The sequence below is a fragment of the Rattus norvegicus genome, chromosome X (assembly GCF_021556685.1).
Source record: "Rattus norvegicus strain SHRSP/BbbUtx chromosome X, alternate assembly SHRSP_T2T, whole genome shotgun sequence".
NCBI lineage: Eukaryota > Metazoa > Chordata > Mammalia > Rodentia > Muridae > Rattus > Rattus norvegicus.
In genome coordinates this window covers 82,244,799-82,258,731 of record NC_141554.1, presented here as the reverse complement: position 1 = coordinate 82,258,731, position 13,933 = coordinate 82,244,799, and the positions used below count along the sequence as shown (strand labels likewise).

The 13,933-nt window shown below is 38.9% G+C and overlaps 1 protein-coding gene across 1 annotated transcript in view; it reads right to left on the bottom strand.

Moving 5' to 3' along the window:
- The window catches only part of Sh3bgrl (SH3 domain binding glutamate rich protein like), a 98,525-nt gene that overhangs the window by 14,599 nt on the left and 69,993 nt on the right, over positions 1-13,933 (bottom strand). Inside the window, 1 exon segment of the mRNA NM_001173339.1 lies at positions 1,836-2,021. Coding sequence (NP_001166810.1) covers positions 1,836-2,021 — 186 coding nt within the window.

Below are 13,933 nucleotides of genomic sequence, written 5' to 3'. Positions count from 1 at the left end.
CTGGCATAAGCAATGTTGTTGATGTTAAATATATAATAGTAAGCAAGGTAGTTTGTATTCTGGACAAATTCTCTTAAAGGAGACAAAAGTAAAGAAAATTAATGCACATCGCTGGAATTCCAATGTCATTAGCCAAGAATGTATAATTCTTTCACAACAACTTCTTATACTTTTATATCTTCCATAGCAGACTTTTACATATATAGATAGAATAGCACTCTCTTTTCCATCTAGTCATAATAAGATCCTGTGCCACAGTCCAGTGGCATTCAGTAGGACATAATTTCCACGGAGAGGAAGCATTTGTCATTGGTCAAAACAGAGAATGCTTTACCACTACATAGATAGAAGCCAAGGATCTTGTGAAAGATCCAGCAATGCACAGGGGAGCTCTACAAACAGAAATTTGCCCTTCTGAGGTATCAGTAGTACCAAAGTTAGGTAATCCTCAGATAAGTAAAAGCAAATTAATGTGGAAAGCTAATTAGTTAATATTCAGAGTAAAAAATTGTCAAGCAGGAGATAGTAAAGAAATCTAGAGATTAGCAATGGTAAAGTGCTGCTAGCAAAACCATGTGGTACTCTGGATTGGCATGAAAGTTACTGTGCTTTACAAATAAAAACAACACAAAACAAAGAAAGGAGGGATAGTTGGGGAGGTACAAGAGATAGGCGCTCATCTTTTTTGTGGAATGACTATAACTTGGATCAAAACATCACATAAAGAAATGCAAACATGTTCTGACTTCTATGCAAAGTAACAGCTTTAAAATGAACAGTCAAAATTACATATTATATTATTTTACTGAGCATTTTTAAAGTGTTTTATTTTTGTTTAAAATATAATTACATTGTTTTCCCCCTTTCTGTGCATCCTCTTGAATTCATGGCCTCTGTTTTAAATTGTGTGTGTGTGTGTGTGTGTGTGTGTGTGTGTGTGTGTGTGTGTGCGTGCGCGCGTGTTTGCATGCCATGGACTAGTGAGCCCTTTACAGTTCCTTCTAGTTGCTAAGATTCAATGATTTGCAAAAAATTAAAAAGAATAGCCTAAGAGCCTTCACCTATTTTAAGATAACATTTACACATTGGTCCTATACTCAATAACTCATAAAATCTGACACAAAACTGAAAACTCAATGATGGGAAATTACATCAATGAATTTTCCCATTTTGGTCATACCTTTCACCAAGGTAGCAATAATTAGCAATAAGATGTTCTCTAAGAAAAGATATCCTCTTTAGTCTTATATAAACCAGTGATATAGAGGTGCCTCTGAAAACATTTGTTCTAAGCCTGGTGTAGAAGAAAGTCTCTGTAATCCCAGCAATCAGAGATTAAGTGAGAAGGATCAGGAGTACAGGTTCATCTCAGCAACACTGGAGTATGAGGCCAGCCCCAGCTGTCTCCAAAATAATAGCTAGACTGAGAAAGGAAAACTCAGAGGGAAGAACAGGACTGCTCATCAAAGAGGAAGTTCCACAGCAGAGGAACTTCTGGTGGCACAACTACATCTGGAAAAAGGCTGTGAGAGGATCTAAATGACAGCAAACAATCAGGCATGGTTATCTGTGTTGATGTGGTTGGAACCAAAATGAAGAAATATAAAGCCAACAGTACATCCAATGTCTGCCCTTATACATTCACATGCTCTGTTTGTTCATTTAAATTTTGATCCTAGAAAGCAAAATACTATGTAGCTACTTAGGGTCCATACAGAGGGCAAAAAACTGTACAGAAGAAATAACTACACATAGGCTTGAAGGTTAAAATGAAAGGTGTAAGTTCATTTAAAACAATCTATTTTAATAAACAAGAAATTAAATTGCTTCCTTACCCCACGGTACTGGCTTTCATTGAAAATCTGAGGTGGCAACGGGTACCCTGTGGGTGGTCGACTGTCTTCAGGTACATTTTCTCTCATCCACTTTCGATTCTCTTCATTAGCTGCAATATCTTTTTCTTCAAATCCTATTTTGTTGGCTTCTAAGAAACAAAGCACATCTTGCTGTTTCTTCTTAATCTAGGAGCAAAGAAAGAGGGGTAGGGACAATACTGTTAAGCAAATGCCATTTATTGTTTTTTATTTTTATTTTTCTTTGTTTGGATTCAATAGGTTTTATTTAGGAATATATGTTTATTCAAATACATATAGGCATTCAATAACAACTGATGGAAAAGAGGCCACGACTTTGAAAGAGAGTGAAGGAGGCTGTACATGGGAGTGTTTGGAGGGAGAACAGGGAATGAAAAAGGTCAAAAGTCACCAAACCAGGACACTTTTGCAGATGCCAAGAAGTACATGCTGACAGGACCCTGAGTGACCTGAAAGGCTCTGCCAGAACTTGACAAATACAGAGGCGGGTGCTCGAAGCAAACCATTGAACTGAGTACGGGGTCCCCAGTGGAGGATTTAGAAAAAGGACTGAAGAAGCTGAAGGGGTTTGCAACCCCATAAGAACAATACCAACCAACCAACCAGACTCCTAGAGCTCCCAGGGACTAAACCACCAATCAAAGAATCCTTATGAAGCAACCCATGGCTCCAGCTGCATATGTGGCAGAGGATGGCATTGCCATGCATCGAGGGGGGAGAGGCCCTTGGTCCAGGGAAGACTTGATGCCCCAGTGTTGGGGAACGCCAGGGCAGGGAGGAGGGAGGAAGTGGGTGGGGAAGCACCCTCATAGAAGCAGGAGCAGAGGGGTGGGATGGGGGCTTGAAGAGGGGATACCTGGAAAGGGGACATCTTTTGAAATGTAAATAAGGAAATTATCCAATAAAGGAAAAAAGAGTATTTTAGAAGGTAAAAACTATAAAGACAAATGACAAAGCTTTCTTTAAACTGAGGAGCTCTTTACTAGGTTAAAATAATTTACCATTCAATTCTAGTGATAGAGATTAAAATTAGAGCTTCTAGAAAAAAAGGTTTTTATTTTTCTTTTAATTTTTTTCTTTTCTTTTATTGGATATTCTCTTTATATACATTTCAAATGCTATCCCCTTTTCTGGTTTCCCCTCCAGAAACCCCCTATCCCATCCTCCCTCCCCCTGCTTCTATGAAGCTGCTCTCTCACCCACCCACCCACTCACTCCCTCCCCTAAACCCTGGCATTCCCCTACACTGGGGAAATCAAGCCTTCACAGGACCAAGGGCCTCTCCTCCCACTGATGCCCGCCCCCCACAAGGCCATCCTCTGCTACAAATGTGGCTTTGAGCCATATGTACTCTTTGGTTGGTGGTTTAGTCCCTGGGAGCTGCAGTGTGACTGTCTGGTTGGTTGTATTGTTGTTCTTTCTATGGGTCTGCAAACCCCTTCAGCTCCTTCAGTCTTTTTTCTGACTCCTCCATTGGGTACCCTGTTCTCAGTCCAGTGGTTGCCTGCAAGCATTTGCCTCTGTATTTGTCAGGTTTTTATTTTTCAAATCCAACAAAGTCAGTGCTTATGAACCAGCAAACATGAATTTAGACATAATCAAATCTGCAGTGCAGAAGATATGTTTCCCCTTACTACTGTCTTGTTGATGATGTCTCACAAGTAAAAAGCCTGAAGGTCCTTTTTATCTCATTCTTCTTTTTGCACTAAAGGTTCCATATCTAATGATGCTGATATAATTCTAGCCCATGCATATTATGAACTGTACAACATACGGTTAATTCAAGCATCTTAATCGGAAGCAATATCTCCTTTTTATCCTGATACCTTTTTTATGGATCAGACCAAATTCTATAACGTAATAGAGCTAAGCCTGTCTGTATACTGTTTGTAATATAACCTGTATTATTCATTAGCTCATGATATGAATAATTAGGATACCTTTCACACATAGGTGCTACCTCATTAGATTATTAGTACATTACATACTTTTCTCCTTACACATCAAGGTCAGAGTGCTTTGAAAATAATAAAATTAGTACTGCCTAGGGTTCTTCTATGAAATGCATTTATTCGAGAACCTAAATTTACCTATCTGTGTTCATATAATTACGCTTAAAGCCTCTTCATAACATTTCTGAACTGTACAGAAAATATGTAAGAAAAAAGCATTTTAATGGAATCAGACCAAAGGACACATATGACAGAAACATTTAAAACAAAAAAAGTAAAATATATTATAAAGAAGGAGTGCACACAATGGCAATCTCAAAAATGTGAAAAATGGAACTCACTGGCAGGACACTTTAAATTCATATGTTCCTCCTCTACCACTGTTTGCATACACAGTAATTAGGGTGATATTTTTATCCTAATTACTTCTGTTATGGCTACATAATTTACTTTAAATAATATAACTCACAACTCCAGTAAAAACTGAAATTCCTGATACCTATTTGGATTAAATACTAAAAGTCTTTTCAAAAAGATCAATTATAATCCAATAAAATGCACCACAACATTAATTTTTCTAATAGTACTATTTCTTCATTGCTGTATGCGATTAAACTTTCATTTCTAAATAGAAAATTTGGAAAACATCACTGAGCATCAGTATGCTTTCAGGAAGCTAGAATTTTAACAATAAGAATTACACACAGTCCTAAAGGATTATCACCATCGTGTTTGTGTAGAAAAAGATCAGAGGTTGTCTAAAATAAATAGCCCTTTGAGGCCTCTGCTTTCTTATTGGATGTTTCAGGCTAAGTCAATACAGTGTGCCCTTGCCTAGTATCAGTATGTACAATCAGATAACATTACTAGTAACTTCGTCTGTTATGTCAAGGGTTGAGTTCCTTTTTTAAAAGGGAGATTGACAAGGTTTCTTCTTTAGAAGTTTATGATGTAAAAGAACAAAGCTTCATCCCAGTGGTACAATAGGGACAACAACCCACCCACACAACTTTTAACCCCAAATTTATTCTGTCTACAAGAAATGTAGGGATGTGGGATAGAGACCCATTCCATGGACAACCACAATTTTCTGACACTATTAATGATGCTCTGTTATGTTTGCAGACAGGAGTCTAACTTAACTGTCCTCAGAGAGTCTCCACTTATCAGCTGACTGAGACAGATGCAAAGGCCCACAGCCGAACAATGGATGGAGCTTGGGGACTCTTAACAAAGACTTAGGTGAAGGATTGGGGCCCCAAAGGGGATAGGAATTCCACAGGAAGACCAACAGGGTCAATTAACCTGGACCCTTGGGCTCTCAGAGACTGAATCACCAACCAAAGAGCATACACATGCTAGACCAGCTCCCCACACACACACACACACACACACGTACATACACGTAGCAGATGTGTAGATGTGTGGCTTGGTCTTCGTGTGGGTACTATTTCAACAGCTCTTATATGTCTGTGGGATATGTTCTTCCATCTGGGATGCCTTGCCTGGCCTCAGTGGGAGAGGATGCACCTAACCCCTCAGAGACTTCATGTAACATGGCAGGGGGATACCCAGGAGGGTGGCCTCCACCCTCTCAGAGGGGAAGGAAGGAAAGGGGGTTAGGAGGAGGACTGGTGGTGACCAGAAGGGAGGCAGCGGTTAGAATGCAAACTAAATAATAGTAATAATAATAAAAAGAACAAACTTCCTCTAATGATATTTCCAATGGGGTAAAAAAAAAAAGTTTCTGTCTCTGTTTTCCTAAAACAATCCACCAGCCTAACACAAAGCATTTTCTCTTCTGATATTTTAATGATACTGACAGAGGGTCTGACTGTGCGTAACGAAAAGTCTGAAGTGATGGCCAGAAAGTGTACCTAGTAATTATTTAATAGTAATTCCTAGATGTACCATTAGTGATAAGCAAAGCACGTTACCAGCGCCTTCATGTCTAAAGGAAAGTAGCACTCATAATCTCTACACATTACAGTCTCCTGGGAGAGCATATAGACAAATGCTCCAAGTAACACATCGTTTAAAGTAGATGCTAAGAGAACATTGCAGGATATATAAGTGAGCAGTGAATCACAAACCCAGTAAGAAGAAAAGATCAAATATTCCTTGCTATTAGAGATGCCCTTAGGCTAATGTAACAATGACAGCACCAATGTAAGAGTCTCTACTGATCTTACTGGTTTTAGTCAAAAAAAGCTGAAATTAGTGAAGATTAGTAAAAATAAAATGGGGCTGGGAAGATTAATTGCCTTACAAGCACATGATTCTGAATTTTACCCAGAAATCGAGTTTTTAATAAAAGATGACCACGATGGCACTCACTTGGAAACCGAGCATTGGCAAGGCAAAGGTAGGTATACGGCTGGTTCTCGTTAGTCTATTTGGCAAGCCTGAGATAGTATGGAGCCTCTCTTAATAAAGGGCATGGACAGAACCTGAGGAAAATCAACACACACACACACACACACACACACACACACACACACACACACACACACACACCTATGTACATATGTTCACATTCAATCAAAACTATGCAAATGTGGGCTGGAGAGATGGCTCAGTGGTTAAGAGCACTGACTGCTCTTCCAGAGGTCCTGAGTTCAAATCTCAGCAACCACATGGTGGCTCACAGTCATCTGTAATGAGATCTGATGCCCTCTTCTGGTGTGTCTGAAGACAGCTACAGTGTACTTATATACATTAAATAAAGAAATCTTTACCAAAAAAACTAGCAAACACACATCTGCACCCCACACACATACACACAAAAATTGAGAAAAGAAGGGAAGGAAGAAAGGATAAGGATGAATTATTAATTAATTCCATCACTTAAGGAGACTGAAGCAAAGTAGCACTGGGTTTTGAGGCCAGCCTGGGCTACAAATTGAGATTTTTCCTTTAGAGCTCCCCCTATATAAATTCTAAATGTTACATGGTAAAGATGTAGAAAATGCCTTCCCATGTAATTCCAAGAAGCAATTTCCAAGACTTTCTCCATGCCAATGGTTAAGAAGGGAGACTACTGCTTGTCCCCACTAATGTCATTCTAATCCATCCATCCAGGTTCACTCGCTGTGTGAAGTTCTCCTTAGGTCTCTATCCTCTCCTTCTGATTTCCAGCCTTCTACATCAGCCAACTTCAAGCAGGTCCACCTTATCCAGAGTGGCAAGCTGCTGTATGCCACTGTAATTGTAGATAGGATTGAGCCTTTATGTACTATATTCTTCTGGAACATGAATAACTATAATAAAGTTTAAGTCACATATTAGGCATGGTAAAATAGCAATAAGAATTAATAATAAAATAGAAGGGTTACAATAATATATTAACACAAATGTTATGGGAACATGCTTTCGCTCATCTAGCACACAAAATGATTGGTTAGTTCTTACTGAATGGATATCCTGTCAGTAATGGCTCCCATCCCAGGTGAGATGAACCAGATGGCATGAGATTCCATCATACCACTCTCGATGGCAGTTTAAATTTTATGAGCTATTATTTCTGGATCCATCAATATTTTGAACACAAAGCACTAGAAAGTGAAATCCTAGAAATGGAGGACTACTGGTCACAATATTTGCCATCATTTCATATGGTGATGTAACAGTCCTTTGAAGAGCTGATAAGGGCCCTGAGTAAAAGGAGCAAGCCTTTAACATCTGGTGCCCGTATATACATAGTGCATAGGTCTTCTCACAAAGTCAGTACTCAGTATTTAATTATCTACTATAAGTTTGCTTTAAGTTTGGGACAATGCAGATATCTGATTTGGGTTTCTTTCTCACAATTTGGGTGGCTTTCTCACAATTCAATATTTTTATTCTTCTCTTATATATTACATCCACACCACAGTTTCTGTCCCTCCACTACCCCCAAGATCTCGCCCAGATCCACTTCCTTCTACCTTCCCTCAGAAAAGAGTAAGCCTCGCAGGGAAATCAACCAAATACAGCATAATAAGGTCAAATAAGACCAGGCACATACCATCACAGCAAGGCTGGACAAGGCAACTTATGGAGACTGAACTGCCTTCAGTAGTAGAAAAAGGGTGCCACAAGTAGGCAAAAGAGTCAGGGACAACCCCCGCTCCTACTGTTAAGATTCCTACAAGAAAACTGAGCTGCTGAGCCATAACATATATGCAGAGAATCTAGGTCAGATCTCTACAGGATCCCCGATGTCTGAGAGCTCCCATGAGTCCTAGTCAGTTGATTCAGTGCCTTGTGATTTCATGCTGTCCCTTAAAATCGATATCAGCTGTAAAGCAAAAGATAATAATGCTACAGTCCACAGATCCACAGAGGGTAAGTAATGAGGAAGGCTGAATAGGGTCTCCCTGGGAAGGGGACACAGATTAGCTTTCCAGAGTGGTCCAGGGCAAATGGAGTTTTCCAACAGGAGAGATGAGGTTAGGGACAGGGAGAAAATACCAGAAGAAATGACTAGAAGTGTGTGTGTGGAGGGGTATTCCAGAGTGAGGTAGAAATCCAGTACAATGAAAACTCCATGGAATCTATGAGTGTGATCCTAGTAATGGGGGATACTTGAACTGGCCGTCTTCTGTAACCAGGCAAGGCCTCTAGTGGAGAGATTGGGACACCAACTCAGCTGCATAACCTTCAACCTACAGTTTGCTCTGCCTGCAGAGGCCACAGAACCTTTGACCTATATACAGTTTGTCCTGCCTGTAGAGTGTTCTGGGACCAGAGCCAGGCATAACTGCCTTCAGAGAGACCAGAGAGACTTGATCCAGCCACTGATGAGAGCAGAACCAGAATCCCACAGCCAAACAATAGGCAGAGCTCCAGAAGTCATAATTCAATTTTTATTTGGAAACATCTTTTTTTAAAAAATCCTTGGATTAAGCATGTGAAGTATCATAGAAAAGTTACTGCAACTTAAATTTCATTCCTTTTAGGTCCACATACATTCCATCTAGCAAGACTTCTTGCACATAGAATTAATAGAAATAATCAATGTTTGCATGTAGATTTTCCTCCATCTTTCACATTTTTTTTCTTTTTTCTTTTTTTTCGGAGCTGGGGACCGAACCCAGGGCCTTGCGCTTGCTAGGCAAGTGCTCTACCACTGAGCTAAATCCCCAACCCTCACATTTTTAAAAATAACACGTGCAAATCGTAGAACAAAGCTGATGAAAATTTTGTACCTTATACATCACCAGAGCTCTATGAAGTACCTAAATGTTAACATATTCCACAACAGGAAACTGCTTGTCTAAGTAAAAATAGAAAAACAAATAAATAAAATAAACTCTATGAGTTCGCCTGGATTAGAGAGAAACTTTGAGCTATCAGAAAAAATTCAGTGCTATTATTTACAAATTTACCAGATTTCTAATTGCAGCTATTTAAAAAAATCCTGGAAGGAGTTAAGAGAGCTGGCTTAGCAGTTAAGAGCATGTGTTGCGACTGGTACAACCATTCTGGAAATCAGTCTGGAGGTTCCTCAGAAAATTGGACATTCAACTACCTGAGGACCCAGCTATAACTCTCTTGGGCATATACTCAAAAGATGCCCCAACATATAACAAAGACATGTGCTCCACTATGTTCATAGCAGCCTTATTTATAATAGCCAGAAGCTGGAAAGAACCCAGAGCCCTTCAACAGATACAGAAAATGTGGTACATTTACACAATGGAATATTACTCAGCTATCAAAAACAATGACTTTATGAAATTCATAGGCAAATGGATGGAACTGGAAAATATCATCCTGAGTGAGGTAATCCAATCACAGAAAAACACACATGGTATATACTCATTGATAAGTGGTTATTAGCCCAAATGCTTGAATTGCCCTAGATGCACAGAATACATGAAACTCAAGAGGGATGACCAAAATGTGAATCCTTTACTCCTTCTTTAAAAGGGGAACAAGAATACCCTTGGAAGGGAATATGGAGGCAAAGTTTAAAACAGAGGCAGTAGGAACGCCCATTCAGAGCCTGCCCCACATGTGGCCCATACATATACAGCCACCCAATTAGATAAGATGGATGAAGCAAAGAAGTGCAGGCCGACAGGAACCGGATGTAGATCTCTCCTGAGAGACACAGCCAGAATACAGCAAATACATAGGCGAATGCCATCATTAAACCACTGAACTGAGAACGGGACCCCCGTTGAAGGAATCAGAGAAAGAACTGGAAAAGCTTGAAGGGGCTCGAGACCCCATATGAACAACAATGCCAACAACCAGAGCTTCCAGGACTAAGCCACTACCCCAAAATTATACATGGACTGACCCTGTGTTCCAACCTCATAGGAAGCAATCAATAGCCTAGTAAGATCACCAGTGGAAGGGGAAGCCCTTGGTCCTGCCGAGACTGAACCCCCAGTGAATGTGATTGTTGGGGGGAGGGTGGTAATGGGGCGAGGATGGGGAGGGGAAGCTGGGAAGTTAGGGGGATGTTGGCTGGGAAACCGGGAAGGGAAATAACAATCGAAATGTAAATAAGAAATACTCAAGTTAATAAAGATTAAAAAAAAAAAAGAGCATGTGCTGCTCTTCCAGAGGTCCCAAGTTCACTTCCCAGCATTTGCATTCACACACACACACACACACACACACACACACACACACACACACACACACACACACACGGTGACTTGCAATTCCATGTGGAGATCTTACCTTCTTCCATACCCCACAGGTAACAAGCAGTTAAATTGTGCACACATAGATGAAGTCAAAAGACCCATGCATATAGGTAAAGAAAATAATAAATAAGTAAATTGCTGTGAAACAGATTTGGCTTCTTATTCATACCAATATTAGTTATCACTGTAGATGGATGGAATGAAGAAAGAGTTAATTAACTTATGATATAGTTAGTGTTTCATGTGTATTTCTCCACTTCATGTTCAAAGTACCCTGTAGGGTAGGTACCCTGATTTTCATGTTATGGATTAGATTACCAAGACTCATAGAGATTAACAAAATGTACCCAAATGCACATGTATTTCCAGGTCCTTGAGAGAGGATGAAAAATCCCGTGAGCCTAGGACTTGAGAACGCTCTGGTCAGCATAGTAAGAAACACTATTTCCAAGACAATATTTTTATGTGTTCTTGTTAGAGATGTTAATTGTGAATTCTATGTAACAAAGTATGATTTTTATCTTATTTTCTGAATGATATTGCACAAATGAACAAATTTCCACAGCATTCAAAGTAAAAAAAAAAAATCTGAATTAGCCACTTCCAACTCAAGATTCTCTACCAATAGAGTATTTGACCCTATCTGGTAATGTTATAGGATTACCAGTTCATTTAAAATGTAACTCTTCAATACAATCTAGGTCTCAAGGATTCTACACATTAAAAATAACAACAGCACTTTTATGATCTGAAGGAATTTGACCATTATAATTATGAAATATAAATTCTAAACTAATCCATGATTTTAAATGATTAGATCTAACCAGCCCTTAATTAAAGTCTGGCATAATTCTGCTGCAGGGCAGTAGAAGAATTAAGGTTAGACTAATAAGAAAAAAGAATAGATATGCTGAATTTGCTACTAATAGGCTATATGCATCAGGTCTCTTTTGCAATACACCATGTGTGAGCTCATTGTAAAATATAATGTGATAATTATTATTTATAAAGCATTTCCTATGAACCAGGCACTGTGATAAGCTCTTTACATGTTTATTTTATTTTATTCTCACAATAATCTTCTGAAGCAGCTGCTATTATTTTCATTCCAGACACTCTGAGAAAGAAGCTAATGCTCAGATGGATTAGGGAACTTGTTCCAAATTACTTACTTGTCCAATCTCTGCCAGAGTAAAAATCACCACTTAAAAACTAAGTATACAGAATAACAAATCATGTACTGCCATGCTTGATGCCTCCTGCTAATTAGATCATCTGTTGACTTTATTGAAGCTCTCTTGAGCGCAGATGTGGCTCACAGTAATTTTTGAATCAGTCTTCATTTCAATGCCTGTTCTAAAGTAACAGCAAGAAAACCTGGAGATTAACTTTTAGTATCGCTTTCTTTTTGTTTATTTTTGAGAACATAATGTAATTGCAACATTTGTCCCATCTCCTTAAGATTTGTATTGCTGGTGCTGTTGTTTTGCAGTGCTGATGATCAAGCTCAAGACTTCATATACCATAAGGAAGTAGTCTATCACTGAATCACATTCCTATCCCTTATAACATTTTTTTTGAGATAGTGTCTCATTACGTGGTCCACAATGACCTCCAACTTTTAATTCTCCTGCTTTAGCATCCTGAGTCCTATATGCATGCAGCTATACAGGCATGCACCACCATGCTCCAACTCAAAAAATTTTAGAGCACAGTGTTGGTGGCTTGTGACTATGGATTTATATAGAAAATGCCTGTCATGTGAATGATACGACCTGTACATATATTAAGGTATCTCTATGGGAAACCTTTTCATATGCACAGACAAATGCAAGTGTAAAAGAAAGAGCATTATTGACATGCTTTCACAAAAGTGCCAGTGGCTTATAACTACACCAGGCTACAGGGAATGACTCGTCAGAGAAAATAGGGTTAACAGGTACACTAGGCTATTCTCAAAACTTTAAGAGAAAAACACTTCACACTGTTAGCAGCAACTATCAAAGCTCAATAATTGGTACATGTGCTATTCTAACATTATGGATCTTCCATTCAAAATTGTCAGACTGCTGTCATATGAAGATTTTTGAAAATAAATCTGCTCATCTCAGTGCCCACATTCCTGCCTTAATCACTGTCATTAAGAAGTCAGTGTAATGGCTTTCTGTATAGATTTCAATCCTCTTTAAGAGAATAGCATTATATTAGAATAAAGGTAACTTGAATGGTTAAAAGAAACATTATAAGCAACAAAATAGTTCCAACGCATCTTTCTCTCTACGTAACAAATTCCAGCCTTAAGGAAACTGTGTCCTAAAGCCACTTCCTGCTAATGCTACAAGGCTTCTAATTCCGGTCAGACAAAGTCACCAGGCAGCCTTCCCATATAAGGATAGGCAAAAACACAAATCCTCAAACAGGCTGATGTGAAGTCACAGGGCAGGCATACAAGAACCAAATATGGTAGCTAAAATCTGCGGCTCACAAGATGCCTTTTTTTAAAAAAGAAGGCTGTAACCATCAACTCTATCAGTTCTCAAATCAGAAGAAAAGCAATAAGCTTGCTAGTATTAACTAGATGACAAACATTAGTTCGACTGCAGTGTGTTACATTAGCTGACCATCTTCTTCTTCTACTGACAGGCTATTATGAAATGTGTGGCCAGAGGGTATGCATATAACATCAAAATGATGAATGTGAGTAAGTAAAGTCATTCAGTCTATCTCCTTTAAAAGAAGCAAATAGAGTTCCAAAGTGTTTCAGGCAACTAGCTCTACAAGACTAGAGACTACAAGACTACAAGACTAGAGGAAGAAAATCCAACAAGATATGGCATAATTTGATAGGATTAAGTCCTAAGGGAATCCATGTTCTCTTCAATTACAGGGTAGGACCATAGCCTGAGGGCTGTTGTACAGCCATGAAGACACCATAATACCTCATATTCCTCTCCAGCTAAACATGAGAATTAAAGAGCCCACACAGACATCGTCTTTATTGTCAGTGAACGTAGTGTTCCTATTAGTATGATCAAGTATGTTGCTAGTGCTAAAGGGTGCTAATTCAGACAAAGTCAAGGAAATCAGAAGCTTTATTTCCAGTGTGTGGTAATAATCGTGGAAATATTCATGGTTCTTAATCTTGTAATTTCAGGTCCAGATGTCTTAAGTAAATAAACAAAAGAGAGCTAAATGCTATGCCTGAAGAAATTATGTGTGGTATATTCTGGTGAGTTTGTTATTTGTTTCTTTTTGACAGAGGAGATTTGAAAATTGTCTGCATATTTACCCATTCAGACTTGCGTAAATGTTTGTGAAGTAATTACTTGAAAGAATACTGCATGCACAGTGAAAGCAAGCACATGCTGTATGATTATGTAGCAACAAGGGAAAATATTTACAACATGGAGAGGAAAATCAAGAAAATTATGTATTTTGTTACTCCAACTGTGAAAAGCAAAAA